General features: G+C 37.6%; 2 protein-coding genes across 4 annotated transcripts in view; one reads left to right on the forward strand and one right to left on the reverse strand.

Moving 5' to 3' along the window:
• Window positions 1-256: 256 nt before the first annotated feature.
• On the reverse strand, window positions 257-5,646 carry shox2 (short stature homeobox 2). 2 transcript variants are annotated; one of them, XM_056757148.1, is made up of 5 exons: window positions 5,197-5,646; window positions 4,000-4,199; window positions 2,203-2,260; window positions 1,865-1,953; window positions 257-1,555 (listed from the first exon to the last, which is right to left on the reverse strand). In XM_056757148.1, exons 1-5 carry the CDS (start codon window positions 5,444-5,446, stop codon window positions 1,265-1,267), a joined length of 888 nt encoding a protein of 295 aa, XP_056613126.1. In that variant the 5' UTR covers window positions 5,447-5,646; the 3' UTR covers window positions 257-1,264. The 2 variants fall into 2 exon arrangements, with proteins under 2 accessions (XP_056613126.1, XP_056613127.1); XM_056757149.1 differs by having other exon boundaries at window positions 257-1,519; window positions 5,197-5,645.
• Window positions 5,647-7,514: 1,868 nt separating this feature from the next.
• The window catches only part of rsrc1 (arginine/serine-rich coiled-coil 1), a 95,028-nt gene continuing 80,714 nt past the window's right edge, over window positions 7,515-21,828 (forward strand). For both annotated transcript variants that reach the window (XM_056755940.1, XM_056755941.1), the window contains exons 1-3: window positions 7,515-7,591; window positions 8,010-8,195; window positions 10,552-10,671. In XM_056755940.1, coding sequence (XP_056611918.1) covers window positions 8,041-8,195; window positions 10,552-10,671 — 275 coding nt within the window. In that variant the 5' untranslated portion in view covers window positions 7,515-7,591; window positions 8,010-8,040. The remainder of the gene's footprint in view (window positions 7,592-8,009; window positions 8,196-10,551; window positions 10,672-21,828) is intronic.

Here is a 21,828-nt window from a genome sequence, read left to right on the forward strand (position 1 = left end):
CTCTGAACAGACCAGAAAACTCGTTGTCATTCTTAAAAATTAGCCAAAGGAATATTAAACTGTTTCTGTTTAATATTTAAATCAGACACAATAATGGAAGCAGAAATTATTTTCATGTCAAATGTATTGTCTATTCATTATTCACATAACTGTAGATATCAAAGTATACGACGCCAATAAAACAATTCTAGAGGAATGAACTGCAAATAATAGTGATTCTGAATTGAAAAGCTTCCATTAAACATTTCGAAATGAAACACAAAAACGGATGTTAAAGAAAAAACATTTTCATTTATTTTATAAATCGAAAACATCGTGTTAATGTGAGCTCACGTTTCACAGTCATGATAAAATCATAGATTTTATAAAAAATGGCTTCCAATGGTTTCTCTCAGAGACCCATCCTCGCGCGTTTACTCTATAATCCTTATAAAAACATAAACATTACACTTAATGATTCACATGGTTTTTCACATCGAGATGAAGAAAGATAGGTAAGAGAATCCAGAGCGTTCCCACAAGGTCTTGATGAAGCACAAAATAAATAAAAACATTTTGTTGGCATTAGGCCTATTTTACATGTGTCCGCACCATATAAGGTAGGATTTATTGCCAGACTTTGATTTATACACCGAGCGTAAAGTCCTGGTTTGCGTAAAAGTGACATGGGCACCTTTGGAATGGGCAGTATCGGACACTTTTTAAATAATAAACCGATTAGACCTATTCACTCAGCGTTCAGTTCCTACTGACTCGTGTGTCATTATCCATGAGGACAGAAGCGCATGTGTAACACTGGATCATTCATGTTGATATGACAAAAGTGAGAACCCTCGATCGTAACATCAATGTAGCTAGTAGTTATGTAGTTCACAAATATCCACAGAGAAAATCTGTTGCAAATAAAACGAGGCCAGCCTCTTTATTTTCATTAAAGTATTAAAGTCGCTTTGTCACGCAAACAGTCGAACAATCGTCCCAGCTGCCTTATATCAGTATTTTCAGATTCATCTTGTCTCTTCCTTTTCCACTCTGCAAAAGTTCGATAAAAGTTCTGTATTGCAGATCAGCATTTTCTAGCTGCTCACGTCCCTCTGTCGCGCGCAAAGGAATCCACGCAGAGGTCTTCCACTATACAGTTCGTGTCATCTTATAAATAGCTCGCCTCTGGTTACGTCCTTCATAAGAAACATAAATAATGTTTGTCGTTCTGGTGTTTTCCTTCAACAAGCCACCTTTGCTGGAGAAGCGACGCGTTCTGACGTCACAGGCCCAGCGCCGCCGCGTGCTTTTTTGCTTTCAGTCTCAGGTCCGCGATGCTTGAGTTCTTGTTGGTTTTCGCGGCGGCAGCTGCCGCCACCACCGAAGCCGCGTTTGCCGATTCCGCCGCCAGCGTCGCCAGGGGCAACCCGAATGGCGGACCTGGAAACATCATATATGGTGCGTGTGCCGCCAGGTGCGAGTGCAGGTGATGGTGCGCGTGGGCTACGGCGCTGTCCAGCTGCAGCTGCGCCTGCACCTGAAAGGAGAAGGGCGGCACGTTGCAATGACTATCCTATGGACGCACGAGTGGGGAGAAAGGGGAGAAACACGTTAACTTAAGAAAGACTAAGCAGAGCTGTTACTGGACACTGGATCAATTGTATTCATCATCATGACTGACACCTGTATATATGCATTGGCGTTGAAAACTTTGCTCCCCATTATAGGACGACAAATTGGCAAAACACACCAAATAGCATTTATTTGGCAACGAAATATCTATCTGTTATGTTGACATTGATATATGGAGACCCAAGATTTAACTGTTTGCGCAAAGCCTCCGCAGGGACACCTCGGCTTTGGTCTTTTCAAAGTCACTTGCCTGTTGGAATGGCATGCGCAAAGCTCCCACGTTGACGTAAGGCGCGACACGACACGCTTCGAACTGACTCGCTGCTCCAATGAGAACCCCTATAAAGAGGAGACATTGAGTTTCATTAATTGTAGGTATATATGCACGAATTAATTAAAGGCTGCACGAATTACCCTACATGCAAAAATTAGCTGCACATTAAAGGAACATTAAAAAAAATGTCATTTACACCAGATATGCAGAATCTGTTTAGTATTCTTTATGTTGAACCCTTTGAGAAAGATCCAGTAATTTTGCCTACTTACAAAAATAATAACGTTTCGACATTAGGGAATGTGTAAACCCACCTTTATGTAATTGATTTTCCTGCTTTCTGCACTTGGCCCGTCGGTTCTGAAACCAAACCTGAAACAAGAAAGACTGATTGACAGCTGCTGTTGAGGGCACGTGTAAATCCTCCCCAAATAACAACAATCCCAGCAAAACTGTGTCTCCCTTAGGACGTCTGAAATATTCATGAAGCTTAAGCGCATATTTTAATGATCGCGCTTTCAGAACGAAAAGAGCAATGAACTGACATAAAAGGGGCAAAGCAAAAAAAAACAGGAGCTCGATCTAAAAATGCTTCTGAAATCGGGCCATTATTTACTATATTATATTACTCCGCAGTGGTTTCTTCTTCATAGGGATTAAAGTCTCTAAATCCCAAACGGACTCTGATAACAATTACCTATAGAATTACAGGCTCGGACAAAATAAAATTGAGGTATTAATTGCATATGTCTGTAAGAAAGTTTGTGTCACTGAATGCTTTCAGTTTAATGACTGTCATAACAACCGTCTCGGTAATTTTATTCAATTGAATTAGCTATTTATGGATAAAACGTTAAAACTCAAACAAATTATTCCAATACGACACTTGTATGTATTTAATTCACCCTGCCCTGATTTGTATGACACTGGAAAGAAAATCAAAATCCCATTCCTTTAACGGGATGTATGACCAGGCAATATGACTTTGTTCCTAAAATGGCAGAGAAGTCTTTGAGCCAGCAGTGTGGCCTTGTCTGTGAATGCTCCTGAAGATGGAAAGAGCATCAGATCTTTATTTGAGTAAAAATGATAGATAATTTATGTAAATCCGCAGGCCTTGCTTGGGACAATGCGCTTTATAAAATCTCCAAAAGAGACGCTGCTTTAACTTTTTCAGGGGAGGTCTGTTGAGCCTATTTTAAAAGGACCGGTGTATTCAAAAGAGTGAATTATAGATCCCCACCCAAGGAATGAATAGATAAAAAGAACGAAATAAGATATTGTTTTTTTTCCTGATCAATCACTTCAGAGCCAATGTCTACGTTGAATGTCATTATTCGGCTCAGTTGCTCGTCTCTCGTTACACATAGATTGAGCCTTATTATGTTTCTGTGCAGATGGTCTTCCCCATGCTAAAAACACACTACAGATGTTGCCTGCAGGGCCAACACGTACGAATCAGAGACATTTTTTCTTTTTCATAATATTTCATCGGCTTTTAAAATTATAGAAGCCAATTTCCTTGTTACAAAACCAACAAATGTATTGCGTTTAACAATATATTTATATCCTATATATCTGAATATATCATTTTTATGTAATTAGCCTATTGATTTTATTATAAGTGCATTTTAATCCCTTTTATTTTGCCAGTGTTTATATTGTAAATATAGCCTATAAATATATTGATGTATTTATTCTCCTAAATACCAAATAAGCTTATACATTTAATTAATCTCTTCGAGGTAGCTATATGGATTCTGTTAAATAAACAAATGTTAATGTAGTCCAGTCATTATAATGATCAGTACTTGAATCAGCAATGCCACTAAAAGTAACTACAGCCCATGTAAGATTTTATATTCATATAGCCTGTACACTTTCGTGCAGCAAATACTGTACAGTAATACACTTAAATATGAAAATAACAAATATGTCATTCGTTTTGAACTGAATATATTGTGTGGTGCTGTTTATGAATACAATAACATTTACTTATGAGAATATTATGATGTGTTTTGGCTCAGATTTTCGTTCCTGGCAGAAACCGCAGAAATATGAAATACAGAGATATATACCGCACACATGTAGAAAGGCATTATGACCCTGACCTGTACTCTGGCCTCAGACAGCCCGAGTCTTTGGCTTAGCTCCTCTCTCATGAAAGCATCCGGATAGTGCGTCTCGTCGAACAGTCTCTCCAGCTCGTTCAGCTGCTCCAGGGTAAAGTTAGTCCGACTCCGTCTCTGCTTGATTTTAGTCTGCGTCTCGTCTTCCAGAGGCTTACAATCCTCTTTGCGCTCTTTTATATCTGTATTAGCCCAAAACACAACAAAATTGAAATGAACAACATGTCTAGGTTAAAAGGAGGGCTGTATATGCCCACTGATGTCGGTCACGGATATTTGCTCCCACACATCGCTCTTTAATTATTTATGAATTATCCATATGCATGTTTTTTTCTCTTTCCACTGGATGACGAGATTATTATCCTCGGCAAAATAGGTTCAACGCGAATAGTAATCAACAACAATTATCAAACTGGTCAAATTAAAATTCACTTTGTCAAAATAACGATCATATTTAATAGGCATAATTTGTTTAATTTTTCTATTTGTTTATAGTATATAACCATACGAAAAATGACCATGTCATAATTATTATTATTACTATTCCTGTTATTTTGCTCGTTTTATGTCATCTACATCAAACGATTGTCGCTTAATAATGCACTGGCCAATACTCTCTTTGTTTATTTTTTCAGTGATTTAATTCTATGTTCAGCAGTACAGAAGCTTTTTTAAGGTAGCACATTTCTTTTAGAAATCTCACTTTTTTTCTCTCGCGCATTAACATCAAACTAAACAAACGGAGCCTATAATAATTCTAATAAATAATAACAAATAATATTTATTTTGCAAGTGATTGTACTTAATAAGTACTTTAATAATAGAACAATGACTAGCTATAGTAGGCCAACTTAATAAGTAACTGTTACTGATAATTAATAATAATAATTTATCCTTCATTGATTTTATCACCAAACTTTGTTTAGTTTAGGTAAAGTTTGTAAATTTCCAAACGGCAGTGATAAGTATAGTATAAAATGATGTAGCCTATATATTTTCTGTGTGTGGCTACCTATAGGCAAACTAGGCTATATATATTGCGAATTCAGACGGTAATAGAAGAGCTGTAGCGAAAACATAAAATAATAAATAGGGTGAATTCAGGTTCATTTATGAAGAACGAACAAACTAATGCATGTACAATAAACTGAAAAAAAATCAAAGCAAGGCAACACTTACCCTCTATAAGTTTGGGACTCATCGCGTCCCTGCTTTTCTCTGACACTGTCAGGTCGGCTTCCCTGTCCGGCGATTGCCGCGCGTTGCCCCGCGTCATACCGTTCACCTCCTCGCGGACCTGTTCCACTGACAGGCTCTCCCTGTTTCTTGCCGAACCGGCCTCCAGCACCTCCCGGTACGTGATAACCTCCTTCTTTTCCTTCACCTTCTGATCAAATGATTTGGACACAAACGCGGTAAGTTCTTCCATCACTGCCCACAAGAAACAGAAAAGCACACAATCTTCGTTTTAGATCCGTAGCAGTCTACCATAGGACATCAACTCTGCTTCTCTCTGCCGGCCTAAAACGCGAGATGTTGTGATCTTTCACGATCCCTCGTGTCGCAGAGTGTACAGACTTGCTGCCGATCCGTTATTGAAGTCGCACTATTTATACTTTCAAAGCTTGTGCCCGTACATCGCCTCCCCTCACCACAAGTCTCTTCCTGTGGAGGCGGGGGGAAAAACCTTATCTGCCCTTCAGATCCACGTTACCCTTCCACTGCTGCTATTGGACATTAATCCAAGATTGACAAGAGGAGCAAATTAATGTCATTAAACGCGGACCGGTTCGAGTTTGGAAACACCGGATGATGATGTTGGTGGGGAGCTCTGCCGAGGTGGGGCTGAAAATGATGAGGGCACGCATGCACATGAGCTTTTCCTCTTCAAATCTTTGATCCGAGCCGGAAAAAAGACACCGTGACAGGGATTGCGCGAAGAACAGGAGAGAAATAAATGTGCGCTGTGATCAAGCAAGTGACATGGTCAACATCAATGAAATTTGATCCACACATCAAATGTCAAGGGGGAAAAAACACGTATTCTTTCCAGAAAATAACTACAACGCCGAATACTACTCGATTGGCATTATTAAATATCTCGACCCTATCTAGAAATGCTTTTATTGTGTCTTCTTATGGTAAGCACTGTCACTGATTATTCATTTATTTATAATCGACACACTACAATCATGAATAGTATTAGGCTAATAATTGTAATAATTTTAAATGTCAATAGACCAGCTAAGCAATTGAGTTAAATTCGATAATTATTAGTTGAAGCTTAAATGTGTGTGTTTAAGACGGTCCTGTGGGCATTGCATCTTAAAACGATATGTAAAAAATATGTGTTTATTGATACTAAAATAAACATTATATAAAAACAATTAAGAGGGAGCCTGATAAAGAAGAATGTATATTTTGCAATTAGAAAAGGAATATGTTTACCATTTACAAAGTTTAAAGCCGTTTTTATAGGACAGCTGATTCTACACTATAATTTTGTCCCCAACAGCTGTTCAATATTTTTGAACGTGTAAATTGTTGAAATTGTTAATTGTAGACACTTACTGTGGACCTAATTATCTGCGAACGCTAAAACATATCATTTGGGGATAAAGAGCTAATTGAAAGTAAAAAATGCAACCTAGGAGGAAAACTGCATCGCATTTACTGGAAATACTTTAAATTTGACCTTTAATGGTCTAAATACCTCTTTAACATATTATTTTTGCTTTATTTCTGTGCCCCGTTAATTCACGCATTTAAATAGCCTCCTCGAATGCCTATTTTGGATTTCCAATATATAAAGTGTGTCACCGAGACCCAATAAAAATCAATCTTTAATAATAATAATAATAATAACCACACCATCAGACTTGTTTAATTTGTTCTTCTCTGTTTTTAAAGAATGAAATTTAATTTAGTCCTAAAACAGGTAAGAAATATATTCAGTAAGCAGTCACAATATTAACTCGAGGGGAGCTGTAAGGTTTCCAAATAATAGGCTGCTTTGCACGTGCATTTGTCATATTTAATGTTTAGTTGTAGGTTAAAATAACATAATTATTTTTAATTGATCTTCAAAAACTACGACTGTTTTCAGGTGAGATTGTTTCTTGTATTCTCTGTATAATAAAATAAAACGCCAGTCAGACACTTCGCTTAGTCGAGCATGATCTCTGATCATTCAACTACATGATTTTACACGATTAGTTGTAGCCTGTCAGCAAAACAAAATCTGTATAACATGTTGTTTTTTATTAATTCATATTCTCAGTGTTTTGGTCCAAATGATCGAAAATAAATGTGACGAAATTTCTTTAAAGCCTTCTCCATGGCTATTATTTATCAACCTGCAGTTTTTCACCACATATGAACATATATTATTTGAATAAAATAATAAAATGCGCATTTCTCACTTATCTCGCGCGATCCTTACAAGCAAAGACAGATCTGCGTTTGATTGGAAAGCCTGCAGCAGCCCCACATGCACGCGCTCAGGATCGATTACTAGAGTCTGTTCAGCGGCTTATGGCGGTGTTGTGACAAGATAGGAGCGCGTAGTAATTTGGTAAGACTGTATAGCTTAATGTAGATCTGAATTTCTACACAAACACACAAACACACACAAACACACGTACATTTACTCTAACATCGACTACATTCGGCGCATGCCTTGCCTTAGAGATGCTGGTACAGCAATGTGTGCGGCAGAGTTTTGTTATTGTATTGTATAACGTTAGTATTGAGAAAGGATATAAGTCCAACGGTCTCATTATTATTTCAGTCAATTTCCGTAATGAAAAACAATAGTAGCACGATTAGCAATTGAATAGTTATTCAATTAAAAGTAGTCCTGGTGTTCATGCTTCAACTAACGTAAGCCATGCTTGTTATCTGTTTACACATCTTTAAGAGACTGACATTTAACAATGAGTGCAGCTAAACTTTAATAAAATAAAGTTCTCAGAGCATTTTGTTTCTTACAGTTTTCCACACTACATTCATCCAGAAGTGAGCATGGGTCGTCACTCTTCAGACAGTGATGACAACAGGAGGAGCAGGAGGAAGAGGAGGCACAGACAGAGATCTTCCTCCTCCAGCAGCTCCTCTGGGAGCAGAGTGACCAGCCGCAGCAAACACTCCAGAGAGGGAACCAGAGAAACAAACAGGAGGTAGAATAGGACATCTTACATATTTGTCGAATGTATATTATTTCCTTTTCTCCTATATTTTGTGTAGGTTATGGTACACTCAAGTGAAAATGACAAGTGGTGTAAATTGTTGTTGTTACGTTTATGAGTCTTATTTTTCATTCAGTGATGTCTTTCAGAAGCTATCAAAACACAGGGAATGAAATATAAACAATTTACACCACAACTCATTTTCGGAGGTTTACACACGACTTTAAATGATTGGTGTTGCCTTCATGAGCATCACTGAATGTCTCTATCTATTCTTGTAATAGTTGTGTAGGAGTGTCTTGATCATTCTCAATGTAAACAGATGAATCCCAACATTACATAATTACTGCTGCACATATATTTGACATTATTAGGCGTTTGGCAGACGCTTCTATCTGAAGCGACTGTCATTGCATTATTCTATACATTCTATCGGGGTACGTGCAAACCCCACAGATCGAACCCATGACTTTGGCGTTGCTAGAGTCATGATTTAACCACCGAACGACAGGACATGAGTGAAATTGACAGAAATGCTAAAAAAGCGAAGATCCTGGAGGACCTTGATGATTTTTCTGAAGATCACTGGACGGTTTAATGACTCGGGACAAACAAAACAGAAAAAATGTCATTGAATGTGTAGATAACATCATACATTATTAATAATTAGTGCGATGTAAACGTTTGACCTGCGATATTTTTAGAAATTTTGTTATTATTCTTTGGTGTGAACTTTGTCAACATTTCTTTCGTGAAATATCGTGCTCAGGACAGGATTAAATTGAAAATAAATTGTAATTTTCAAAATTTCTCTTATTTTTCCCGCCACTTTAACCTTTTCCAGAATCTACAAAGTTTTGTAAGCTTTTGCTCCAACTGTACATGCTCCATTCTACTTCACACAGCACAGCGGGCATAATATAAGGTTTGCCCTAAAGTGCTTTGACACTTCTGCACAGAGAATTCTGATGCACAAGCTTAAGATGTTTGCCACTGGTTTAGGCAGCTTCTGAAGCAGAAATGCATAATAAATTGAATTAGGATTTCAAGATAAACATTTTATTTATTCATGGCGCAGGAATGTGCTTGCCATTTTGATTTGCCTTTTGAAAGTGTCTCTCTGATGCATGCTTTGCATTCTATGAAGTCAGCCTGATTTTGGCACAATTTGCGTGCCGTAGGGTGTTGTAGTATTTTCGTAAACGACGTGAGGCGTTGGTGAGCAAGACCGTTTTGTCCACTATAGTTTTTTCCTCGTCGCTCACGACGAGTTCTGTCACAGGTAATACAAATGCTCTTTTTTAGAGAGAAGAGCTCTTTTTCTGAAAACAAGCAAAAAACAAAAATGTTAAATATAGCTACAAGCAACAATGACGGGCCCAAGCCATCAACGCAATCACCACACCGTTGACATCAGGAAAACAGTGCACAGAGGGCACATGCATTTACAGTAACCCTCTGGCAGTTTCGATTTAAGGGTAACAGCAATGAAATGCATGTTTGTTCCTTGCTCAAAATGAGGTGGAGGTAGTACCATCCTACTGTGGCTTTAATTAGCTTAATCAAACAATTTATAAACAACATACAAAAGTTCTAAATATGAGATAAAAATGACGATGAATAAGTTATGTAAAACATTTATTCAAACAAACAGTAAAGTTGTTTTAAATCAAATAAAGTGCTGCCTAATGATTTGTCTCGATAATCGTTTGCAGAAAAAAAGTTTTTGTTTACATAATACATGTGGGTGCACTATGTATAAAAATTATGTATATATATATTTAGATAATTTTAAGAAAAAACATATTTATTTATCACATGTTTATATGTAATATAATGTAAATATAAAAATAAAAATGTATATACACATGCAAATATTTCTTAAATGTATATATGCATTTATATGTATTTATATATATACATAATTATTATACACATTGCACCAACGTATATTATGTAAACAAATACTTTTATTCTGCAAATGATTAGTCGCGATTTATTAAATATCCTATTCAACTAACATTTCAGCTCACAATTGTCAACTTAACTTGCCAGCCTTACTAAATAAGGCGCGGCTCTCTCTGCATTCTCTTGTGGCTCACTGAGCTTTGAATGTTTCACTAATCTCTTATATTCTGTTTTTCTCTGTTCTGTCATTTGTTTGCGAGTCGTTTTGATCACAATGTGCATTCGACTGGCTGTGTACAGTATAATGCTGAAATAAAGCTGATACAGCTTCTAAAATAAATCTTTACGAGGAAATTAAGCTGCAGTAGTAATGCAAACAAACACTTTGCACTGGAGGGGTATATATGTGTTTAATGGACCCTTGTTCCTGATATTCCAGGCGCAGGCATCGCTCTAGCAGTAGCTCCACCAAAGACTTGAGCCACAGGAGGCGGAGCCATAGCAGAGACAGGGGAGGGCGCAGCCATAGGTCCCATAGATCTCCCAGTCGAAGTAGAAGGTAAGAACAAGCAAACAAGGAAACTGCCAAACATACAATTAACCTTACCACTGGTTGTACGATAATAAAAGGCTGTTCTCCTACTACTCCACACATGTACACAGGTATTGTAATAGACAGAGTTTTTCTCCCTTCGTTTAATAAAAAATTTCCGTCCAAAAACAAAAAAACAAGTGCTGTCAAGAGCATGGCACACCAACCTATTCTATTTATCTATTTATCTATTTATCTATCTATTTATTTTACTTCTATTTATTTATTAACAACATTTGCATGATTATCTTCAAAAAACATTTTCTTTTAGATGCTCTTTTTAAAGTAATGGAAACAACACTGGTAGAGATACAATGTGCTGTATCAACACACAAACCATCTGCAATTCCTTCATGGGCCACCAGGGGTCCGCGAGCCCCACTTTGGGAAGCCCTGATCTATAGGGTCGCTTTTGTAGAACAGTCTCAAGTAATTTGAAAATATTAATGTTTTGTCTCACAAACATATTATTTCGCTTCAGAACACATTTTTTGCCCCACCAGTCATTTGGATTAGACTGCAGTGATATCCGGATGTGCTTCTTAAAGCAACACTAGAACTTTTGCACACCGGTTCCCTCATGTGGTTACCAGTGCAATTGTCTGTTACCAGTGTGATAAATAATGTCGCTGTATAAGCTTCCTCGTGGGCAGCACAATACACATGAATTTGTTGACTAAGCTGATGGAAACGGCGAATGCAGAAACGCTGTTTAGAAACCATTTGGCACTCTTCTGCAGGCAGTGGATGGGCGGGGCTGTGTGAACCGACCCGAACACATTACTTACAGAGTGTACTTTTAGCTGCTACGAGGCTGATCAGGTTGCAGCGGGAGTAGAATTTGTCTGGTTAAGAGTTGTTCTACTGCTGAAATAATTTTGGAGTCATTATTTTAATGTGAAAAAACTACAAAGTGTTGCTTTAAAACTATTTTTAGCGCCGTAAGAAGATACATGACAGCAATAAAATGTGAAATTATTCATTTGTGTTTCAACTAAAGAAGGGTAGTCATATACTTGTGTGAAAAAATTATGATTAATACATTATTTTGATGAACAATTATTTTAAGTGTCATATATGGGCAAACATCACTTTCTCAGTCAGGACAAACAAAAAATGTGGTATCTGTTCATTTCTTTTCAAAGAAACTGTGACTCTAATTTGTCATTTATAAAACAAACACTTAACATGTTGGCCACATCATCGGCAACAGAATAATTTTCTCTATAATTGGACTCAAATGATAATGAGTGCTCAGCTAATTAGCGTATGACGGGTCACCGTTTAAGACCTTCTGTTCACACAGCCACTCAATCTCACAGCTGCTTGTCCCGTGCATATGCACGCGCACGCTCATTACAGGGGTTATTTGTTGTGATTATTGTTATTTTTGTATGTTTTAATTAAATACTGGCACAAGCACCCTTGGGTCAATCCACATTATATCTATCCTTGTTCCCGTTTGGTGCTTGGAAGAAAAATGTGAGGTTGCTGAATTAATGCAATTAAAACATAACTATCCTTTGGCTGTTTGTAGATTTTTTGTTATATAAGACATGATGCTATACACATCGTGAATCAGGAAGATGAACTTGAGGCCTTATTTTTATTTTTAAAAAGGGCTATTTAATTACCATTGCAAATGTGTGTTAATGAGTATATTAAATGCTTCAGAAGTGTTGAGACAGTTCTCATAATATATGCATGCTAAAGACTCTGTTTACTTGAGTTTCACAGTAGGATATCACTCAAATATGGGTGGAAGTCATTCATTTAAATTGGCACTGAATCGAAGCAGATAAACAGGGTTAATAGCATCTCTCCCACACTGTGTTCCATGGTAATGATATCATTCACTTGTTCTGGCTAATTTGTACATTCAGGTTTGGGGTATTTGAGTACATTTGATTTCAGCTTTTCATTTGTTTTGGTGTTGTAAAACTGCAGTGTTGTTTTCTGAATATATAAATATATATACACCGATCAGGCGTAACATTATGACCCCCTTCCTATTTTTCTGTTGGGCCCCCTTTTACAGCCCCCCTTTTGTGGGTGCTTCAAAAGGTTCTACGATGCCAAAGAATAAGCTTTTGGTTCCATTAATAACCCTTTAACATCTGAAAAAAGGTTCTTTAGATTATAAGAAAGTAATAAAGAGATGATTCTTTAAAAAACTTTTGACTAAATGGTTCTCTGTGGAACCAAAAATGGTTCTCTGTTGAACCAAAAAAGGTGCTTCTATGGCAAGAGGAGAGTGTACGCAACAAACTGTGACACATTGTGTATTCTTTTATCAAAACCAGCATTAACTTGTTCACTGTTTTGAGCTACTGTAGCTCGTCCATTAGATCGGACCACTACTCGCATCATACGTTTTCCAATGAGCCACGGTCGCCCATGATCCTGTCGCTGGATCACTAATGTTCCTTCCTTGGACCACCTTTTTTAGATACTGACCACTGCAGACTGGGAACACCCCACAAGAGTTGCAGTTTTGGCAATGCTCACAATTTGACTGGATCTAATCCTTACGCTTGACTATTTTTCATGCTTCTTACTCATTATGTTGATCATTCATATGGTCATACGAGCATATAGGAATTTATAGTCTTGTGGTTCTCTCTCCTTTATCTTAAATGTGTGCTTTCACTGTGAGTGTGTGCGAGTGTGTTTGCGTGTGTGCGTCTATGTCGATGTGTGTAAGTATGTATGCATATTGTGTGTGTGGAGCATTTGTATGTCTGTCTTTTGTGTTTTCACCTTTTTCTTGTTTTTACAGGTATATGACTTTAATTGTTTTATTTGTAGTCAATATGTCTCATATACAGCTGCTGTGTAACAATGAAAATTGTAAAAAGCTCTATATAAATACAGTTGAGTTGAGTTGAGTCGAGTCATATAAAAAAATGCTAAATAAGAAAGAATCATGTAATTCCTTCGAGCAAGAGCAGAAGAGTATGACCTAATTCTTGAGGGAGCGCAACATATTCTTCGCGATCACAAAAGTTTTCAGAGACTGTATACGCTTGAGGAAATTCAGAAGTTTTGCAAAAGAACATAATGTTTCTAGGAGAACGTCAATGCTTTAAACATCAAAGTGTTTCGCTCCCTTTTCATATTTTTATGTGGTGACCAGATATTTCTCATGTTATTTACAAATGTGGCTAACCTAATTCAGAGTCACCCTTATTAGTGAAGATAGACTAAAGTATGTTTGGTTTGGGTGACTGTGGGCTAAACAGAGTGAAACCGGTTGCCTGTTTTGGGTCTACTATCTGTCACTGTCGTGTTAAAAAGGTTTGGGTCCAGTAATGGCGCTTGGGATGAGACAGACTGATAAATCAGGTGTGCATTGAGTGGACAGCTCTGTTTGATTGATACGCTGACAGGATATGAGCCATGCCAAATAAACAATACAAGAATGGGAAAAGAGAATAAACAAACAAAAAAAGGAATGGAAGATATTATTCACAGGGATAAGAAGAAGAACTGCCGAATGGAAACATTCCAGGAAAGAAGATTAGGTCAGTTCAAAAGGGAATATTACTCTCATTGGCCCTCGTACATAAATAAACAAATAATCGAATGTTGTGGATTCTAGTGTGCTGTTTACCACTCCACTTTTCAGTTTTTTTATAGAAGTCTGAAATAATAAGTTGAACAAAACTGGCTCTTTTCAGAAAGTCAACCAAGAGACTTCTGTTTGATCCGGGCTTAACTCCTTAATTGCAGAACTTTTGTTATAAAAAATATGTGATGTATATAAAAAAAAATTTGCGAGAACAACGGTCGCACTTTCATATGTGGACCCGTGCGATCCAGTGGTAGACCGGCCCATTGGCTCATATCTTCATCATGTCTCGTAGCGAAGTTCTGGTTGGCACTGAGCTTTGAGCTTTATCATTTTGCAGGTAACATTTATGCTGTAACAGCAACATTGCACACTATCTAAAGGTTGAAAATTGGGATCACGGGAACGGCACTTTTAAAAAAGGGAGTTATGCGCAGGTTCTGGCGTGCGCAAACCTTAAGGATGAAATCTACACAAAGTTTTGTAAATGAGGCCCCTGGTCATTTTGATCTTTACTGTAAGGTTTATTGCTGGAGTACAGTACTTGGCTGGGTATTTATATTAGATATCGTATAAGAAAAATGGCTTGGCTTTAATTTTGGTTGACGGTGGATCAGTTGTTATTGTACTATCTCACATTGTTGTAATACTAAATGTACTTGTTGACTGTACACCTCTACAAAGCTCTTCTTCAACTTTTTAGCTTTTTTCTTTCTATCTGTCTATTATTATTTGAATATTAATTTTTATTATTAAGCTGTTCATTTAGGTCAACAAGCTTTCATTCCAAATGAATGAATAACTTGCAGAACCAAATAGTGCTGCTGTCTCAGACAGCAATGTATTAAGTGCGTTTCCTTAATGTGCCCCTCCGACCTGAAACGTCTGAAAACGCTTACATCCAATGTAATATGTCATTTCTGGCAGGCGTTAATTTACTTTGTTTTATCATGCCGTGGCAATGTGGAACAAAGACACACAAAATTTTTTTAATTGATGGACAATGAGGTTACTTGGAGATGTTACTTGGGGTCACAGAAGACTATAAGGGCCGATTCACATTTGGCGTCTAAAACCGCGCGGAAAACACGAGCGTTCTCCTTTTTTCCCCAAAGCGTCTGGACTGGTGTCTGTTGTCACTAAGCAACCATGTGCCACGATATCCATTGAGTCGATGAGGTATAAACAAAGGATATATGGATTATAGCACTGAAAATACCTTACAATAACTCTATTTAGTTATGCTGTGATCATCTGTGTCTCCATTATCATTGAGCTTGTCTTTATTGGTGGGTTGATTCTTGTCACATGACCTGCAGTGCGCTTGCGCCTTTCTGAAAAGTTAAGACTTTTTCATCTTGAAGCCGACGCTCATGAAAAAAAGAGCGCGCCTCCCCCTATTTCCACGCGTCTAAATTTAAAATAATCAATATGGACGCAAAATGTGAATCGGACCTAAAGCTGCGAAAGTGAAAGTGAAACTTGACTCTCGCTCCGCTGCCGAACAATAACTGTGCATTCACACTGCCAGCAACTCTGTCTCTAGGTGACGCTAGTCTCTTGCTATGAGGTCATTAGAAGCCGTTTCTAGCTTTGATTGCTCTAGTAACATTTATAAACAAACACTGCTGTAAATGACGAGAGACGGATGACGTGAGCTCCGCTGCTGTACTCCTATTGTTAGTCACTCCCGAAACTTGCTCATCATTTGCATAAAGTAGCGTTGCTAGACACACCCACTTCCTTTTGTCAACAGTCACTGTCGCTCGTGTCGCCAGGAGGTCTCCATTGAAATGAATCACCTCGCTTTGTTGCACAGTGTCGCTGGCGATGTGAACGCACAGTAAAGGGCGTTTTCAAACGTATCCACTTAGGGTGTGTTTTTCTAAAAGCTCCGTTTTAGTTTTCCACAAAAAGGCCAAAACAGAGAGAATAAGATATTAGTGTGGATATGGTCTCATATTACTTAATATTTTGGTGTTATCCACAAACATGGATTGTGTACTTTGATAAGCACACGGCTGTAGCTGCTGGCTGCATTGATCAGAATTTGATTCATCTTTGAAAAACAGATTTCAGATGTTGTTATTCCTGTTTCAAAAAATATTTGTTGCCTCTGTGCTTAATTAAAATGTCTGTGTTTTATTTTAATTTTAAGGACTGTGTTAGTTGTCTTTTAGGGCAACCTTATTTGAAGTTTTCGCTTATCAGAATATTTTGTGCTTACGAAAAGTGAATAATTTTTAAATCTTTGTAATTGTACTGTATTTCAATAACAGGGCTTATGACATGAATGAGTGTTATGTGTGTTTTGGTAGCGTCTACAAAGCTGATATATGCATTGAGGATAAAAGTGAGAAATAGCCGTTCGTTTTTTATCGCCCTCATAACTTTGTTTTCACTTACCACAACCAATGTAAGCAGGTTTGTTCTTGAGTCCGAGATCTCTCGTGTGCTTTTGTTCTTAAAGCTCACAGTAGGGAAGCCTAAACATCTCTCCTTAACCCCTCCTAAATAAACCCGCTGAGCTTCATAAAGCGACTGGACCATTTTCTGTGTGTGTTTATGAACTGACTAAATGCAAACTGCAAGCTTGACCTGCTTTTGGGATGTGTGTTCTGCTGTGGTTCAGGTGTGTGTTCTGTGTTTCATCAAACCGGTATGCTTCAGTATTCTTGATCTGAGAGACAGCTATCCTCTCCTTCGTCTTTCTTCTCTCCTTATATCCCGAGTGTGTATTGCTCTTTATTTATTATCTTCTCTAAAGACTCGTCAAACACTGCTGGCCTTTGTTGTCAGAAAATTTTATTTACCAAAGAGGCAAGTTAGTGAGTGACATGGCAGGGGTCTTTTATCCCCAGCTAGCCTCAAGCGCAGCTTCTCCTTGCTGCCAAAAGCAGCCCAGCCCCCTCACATCCACCGGTCCAACTCTTTTAACACATCCAGGAGTAGTAATCTCCTTTGGATTGGAAGAACCAGAAAACTGACTGTCAATACTATACCTGGACACAACATTTCAAGACAGCAGTTTAAACCTGCACATTTAAAGTCACCACGAAATCGAGAAATTTTAAGTGTTTTACACAGTGTTGCAATGATTATTATAAATCATTTATCCGTGCACACTATTATTATTTTTTTATTCATTTGCACTTGTAGTCTTTAATCAAAAAAATTAAGCTCCTCTCCCCATCTCAAGAACAACTCTTCATCGCATGGTGTAAGCAACAAATAAGAGGTACACTGTAAAATAAACTGTAAAAAACCCCGAAATTTACTGCTTTACAGATTTTATGTATTAAAATACAGTAAAAAAACGTAAAATTGCAGAAAATGACCACAATTTTACTGGAGAATTTAACCCATTATTTTACTGTATTTTTCTGGCGCCCACGCTGCCAGAAAATCTTAATTTTTTTTTTAGTTAAATGTTTTTGATTTTTGAAATACAGTCAAAAACTATACAATTACAGTAAAAGACAACATATTTACAAGAAAATTTGGGAAAAAACATTTAATATATATCCTTAATATAAATTTTACAGGGGGAAAAACATTGAAGTACAAAAAAAGTATTAAATAATTTAAGGTACATTCCCGTTATTCCAGTTTGCCGAAAATTTAAATTTTTACTTTTTTTTTTTAGTGTTGGACTATACTCCCTCTCCAATGGCCAGGCATTTATAGCCCTCCCCTTTAGGCCCAACTTACAACCAACTAATCATAAAGGGAAGGGCAAAATAAAGCCCCGCCCTACATTTTGTCCAATTTCATTCACTCGGGTATACGTCACGATATGGAAAAGAAGTCAATCGCAACTTTTATTTCATGGTGACTTTAAGCAATTGGGACTTATATTCACATACAGTATACTCACAAGACTCATATTAGACATTTTAAAAACGAAATGAAAACATGAATTGTGATAAGTTTTTATCATCATCTCATTGTTTAGAAAATACGTCTGAACTCATTGTTAAAACTGTATTTGTTATTAGAGTTTAAAAAACTAATCGAATGATCAAATGTCCATTTTTATAAGTATTATATATTTTTAAGCATCATTTTGTCAGCACGTCTGTGCAAATGCTGTAGCGACACATATAATAATGTGCTCAGCATGTTTGTTGTAACACATTCTATTTTATGAAATAAATAGCACAGGGTAGTAAATAATGTACTTAACGCAGAAAAGTTAGTTATTTTAATGTAATTGCATCGTACATATTATTTTACTTAGTGTTTCAAATGTTGAGAAGACATTGAATGTGATTTTGTCGTTTGTTTGATTATATTAAAGTTGTTGGATTTGTTTGCTACATTGATCTTTGTGCCTTAACTAAACAAACAGATTGTTCTGTTGACTCACTCCTGTATGGTTAGACCTTGCAATTTCACATGGCATTGGGAATCCCCCATATCCCAGCTCAAGTGTCTCTGAAGATGAATGAGTGACAACAATTTTTGTCTAAATACTTTGTGCCAGCAATTTGAGCCCCCATTAAGAGCATTGTGACGCAGCCGGTCACCAATTCATTGTAAGCTCTGTTTACTTGAGTTCTTTTCAAAGTTATTTGGTGGTTGTCTCTTTCCAAAACTCCATTATTGGAAAAACGAATATAAAATGAATCCGTCTCTCCTTCCTACTTTCCAACCCGCATTTAATCCTTCCTTGAAGTTCTTCCAAATTAGTTTTTAAATGCCAATTAGGAGGTTGAATGTAGTCAAATAAAAGCCAGCGCTAGCAGAATAGCCTCACCTTCTGGCTGACCAGGCTTCTGAGAGCACATGCCGAAACTTTGGCTCTAGGCACCGCTTTGAGAGAAAATATCCTGCCTAATGAACACATTAATTAAAAGCATAACTATTTATAAGATGATAATTAGAAACGAAGCGAGGTAAACTGGGCTCTTCCTGCAATTAATGGTGGATTAATTACAGCCCATAATGAAGTGGAGTTTTGAAATGCATTAAGGTGAAGTACAGAGGCGCACGGCAGCTTTGTGATCACTGGCATAATTATTTGCTGGCCGTTTGAGCCACTGCTCACACTGAGCCCACTAATCAGCATCATTGCGTTGTTATATATGCACTTAAAAAGACTCGCCACTGCAATGACTGCCTAATTATTTCTAATTGGCAGGCTCGAGCGTGGTGTCTGCACTGAAGGCACGAGCCCGTGCTTAGCAGATCTACAGGGGACTTTAAAAGGAGAGGAGACTGGGGATATTGCTTGATCAAGCGTTTGCCTCCGCACAAATGTACAAAATACAGTCACTGACCTCTGCTGAGCCAAGTCTCCTTACCTCGAAGGCCCAGATATTTTCTACGTACTTCATCTGAAGAATATTTGAGCCAAGAACTGGAGAAGGTGTGCCGGTGTAAAGCGAATTGGTAACATTCAAAAATGTTAAAATGACGTTGAATGACATCAGCATAAGAACAGCAATCCAATGAAACAAAGAATTAGTGAAAATCTAGTTTTTAATGTTGGTTACACTGAACTTACGGTACATATTCACAAACAACAGAGCGCCTGTAGATTATTTCTGATAACAATCAAATAAACCGAGAAGAAGCGTTACTTGGCTAAACTTGTCTCTCCAATATTTTTAATTTAGACTGCAATACCTAGCTCATAACATACGCTTTCTTTAAATGCGACCGAACTACAGGACCCACTCAACAAATTTTTTATTTATAAAATGAACATACAACAAAATTCATCAAATCGTTTAATACAATTATAATACAGTGAAATAATAATAAAAAATTATATTAACAAATGAAATCAAATATAAATAGATATATTATTAGACACAAGCCAAACACCAACTAGAAGTTAACTGTACGTCAGATGAAATGGTCTATACTAAACGAGCTAACACCGTGTATTCACCGGACGCAGCGCAACGCGGCATGACACACGGCTGGTTTTAGTGGAGTTGTCATGCCGCATCGCATTGTGGACAAAGCATTGTGGAGCTATAGACTGATGTCATTCCGCTGCCATGTTGATATCGAAAACAAGTCAGATGTGTGAGGAAAACCGGAATGAAAGATATTTGAATTCCAACACTAATAATTAATAATAATAATAATACGTTAAATTCATCTGAAGGGGAGTTGTTTTGCTGGATACTTCCATAATTAGCAAGTGGTACAAATCTAAAGTTGGGACACAATTAAAGGACAAATGTCTTTGACATTTTTAAATACTCCACGAATACAGCTGCGTGTTTTAGCTAGTTACAGGAAGAGGAGGTCAGGAGTCCATAGACCTGTAAAGGTTCTCATGCAGTACAGCCGTGTCTCTGCCATCACCGTCTTTTCCTACAATGCACTTTAGCAAATTGTTCTATAATTAAGTCCACAGTGGACCTTGGTCTTTTTTTCCTGCGCCCCCTGACGAAAGGCTGACTGTGGATACACTTACACGCTCCATATTCCAGTGTAAGGGATAAAGGGAACACTAATAAAAGTCAGGCCTGAATGATGACACCAGTTGTGAAAATAATGAAACACTTTCCTGTGTCGTGATATTTGGTAGTCATTTTTCAAAGGCCGTGTATTGCATAGTAACGGAGGAGCCCTGGGCCAAGACTTTGGCGGTTTCTCAATATGCCTTTTTCAGCAGTCTTGTTCTCGCTCTACGTCATTAATAACCGTCACATCCGGTTTCAATACTCAAGAACAGAGAACAAATGAAAGTTTGCGGATGTGTTCTCGATATCAAGGATGCATGGAATGCCGCCTTGCGCACCTACGAAATCTGTCCCACAAGTCACTGCGGCGCGTCCATCTAAGTTCGTTCTTCCAAGGCTGCTCCAGTTCTTTACGTTCTCTGACTTGAGAAACCGGCTGTGACTCCTAATGTGTTTGAAAATCGACAACCGTACATTGTACAATTGGTATTTTTAGAGGATTTATCTGGACGTAATTTAAGATTTTGACTATGCCAGTGAACATGAGTTGTTTTGGCTCTGTCAGAAAGAGAGTGCTGAGAGTGACCTCTGTCTTAATGCGTTTCCATATATTGAAACTTTTCTTTCTTGACCCTCTTTGTTGCTCTAAAAGACACTTATTTTTGTACTCATGGCATGCTATGAACTGCGTGGAACTTCACATACTCGTTTAGTGTTTAATTAAGTGTAGTTTTACGTTTAGTAGCGGAGTGAGTGTCTGCTCTCTGTCACGGATTCTGTGCTGTAGTTTTACAGTTTGCCCACATGCTTTCTCTCAACTTTTATGATTTTTCTTGTGCAAGTTCTTAAATCAGGACGTAACCCTCCACTCTGCGGGGACCCGCCTTCAGATCTTCCATCACTTCATAAATAAACTGTCATAAAAAGCACAGGGAAACTTCATCTTACTCTTCTAGAGAACACCTACTAATTAAAAACACATGCCTTAAACATTGCATTTGGATCATGAGTTTTACCTCCAAAATTAAACATTTATCTCCTGAAATGCTGTTCTGAAAATAGTTTTCCAAGAATTTATCGTCTTGTCATTTCCTCATCCTCATGCAGTCATCAGACATTCCTTCGGCT

This window comes from Triplophysa dalaica, chromosome 9, assembly GCF_015846415.1.
Source record: "Triplophysa dalaica isolate WHDGS20190420 chromosome 9, ASM1584641v1, whole genome shotgun sequence".
Lineage (NCBI taxonomy): Eukaryota > Metazoa > Chordata > Actinopteri > Cypriniformes > Nemacheilidae > Triplophysa > Triplophysa dalaica.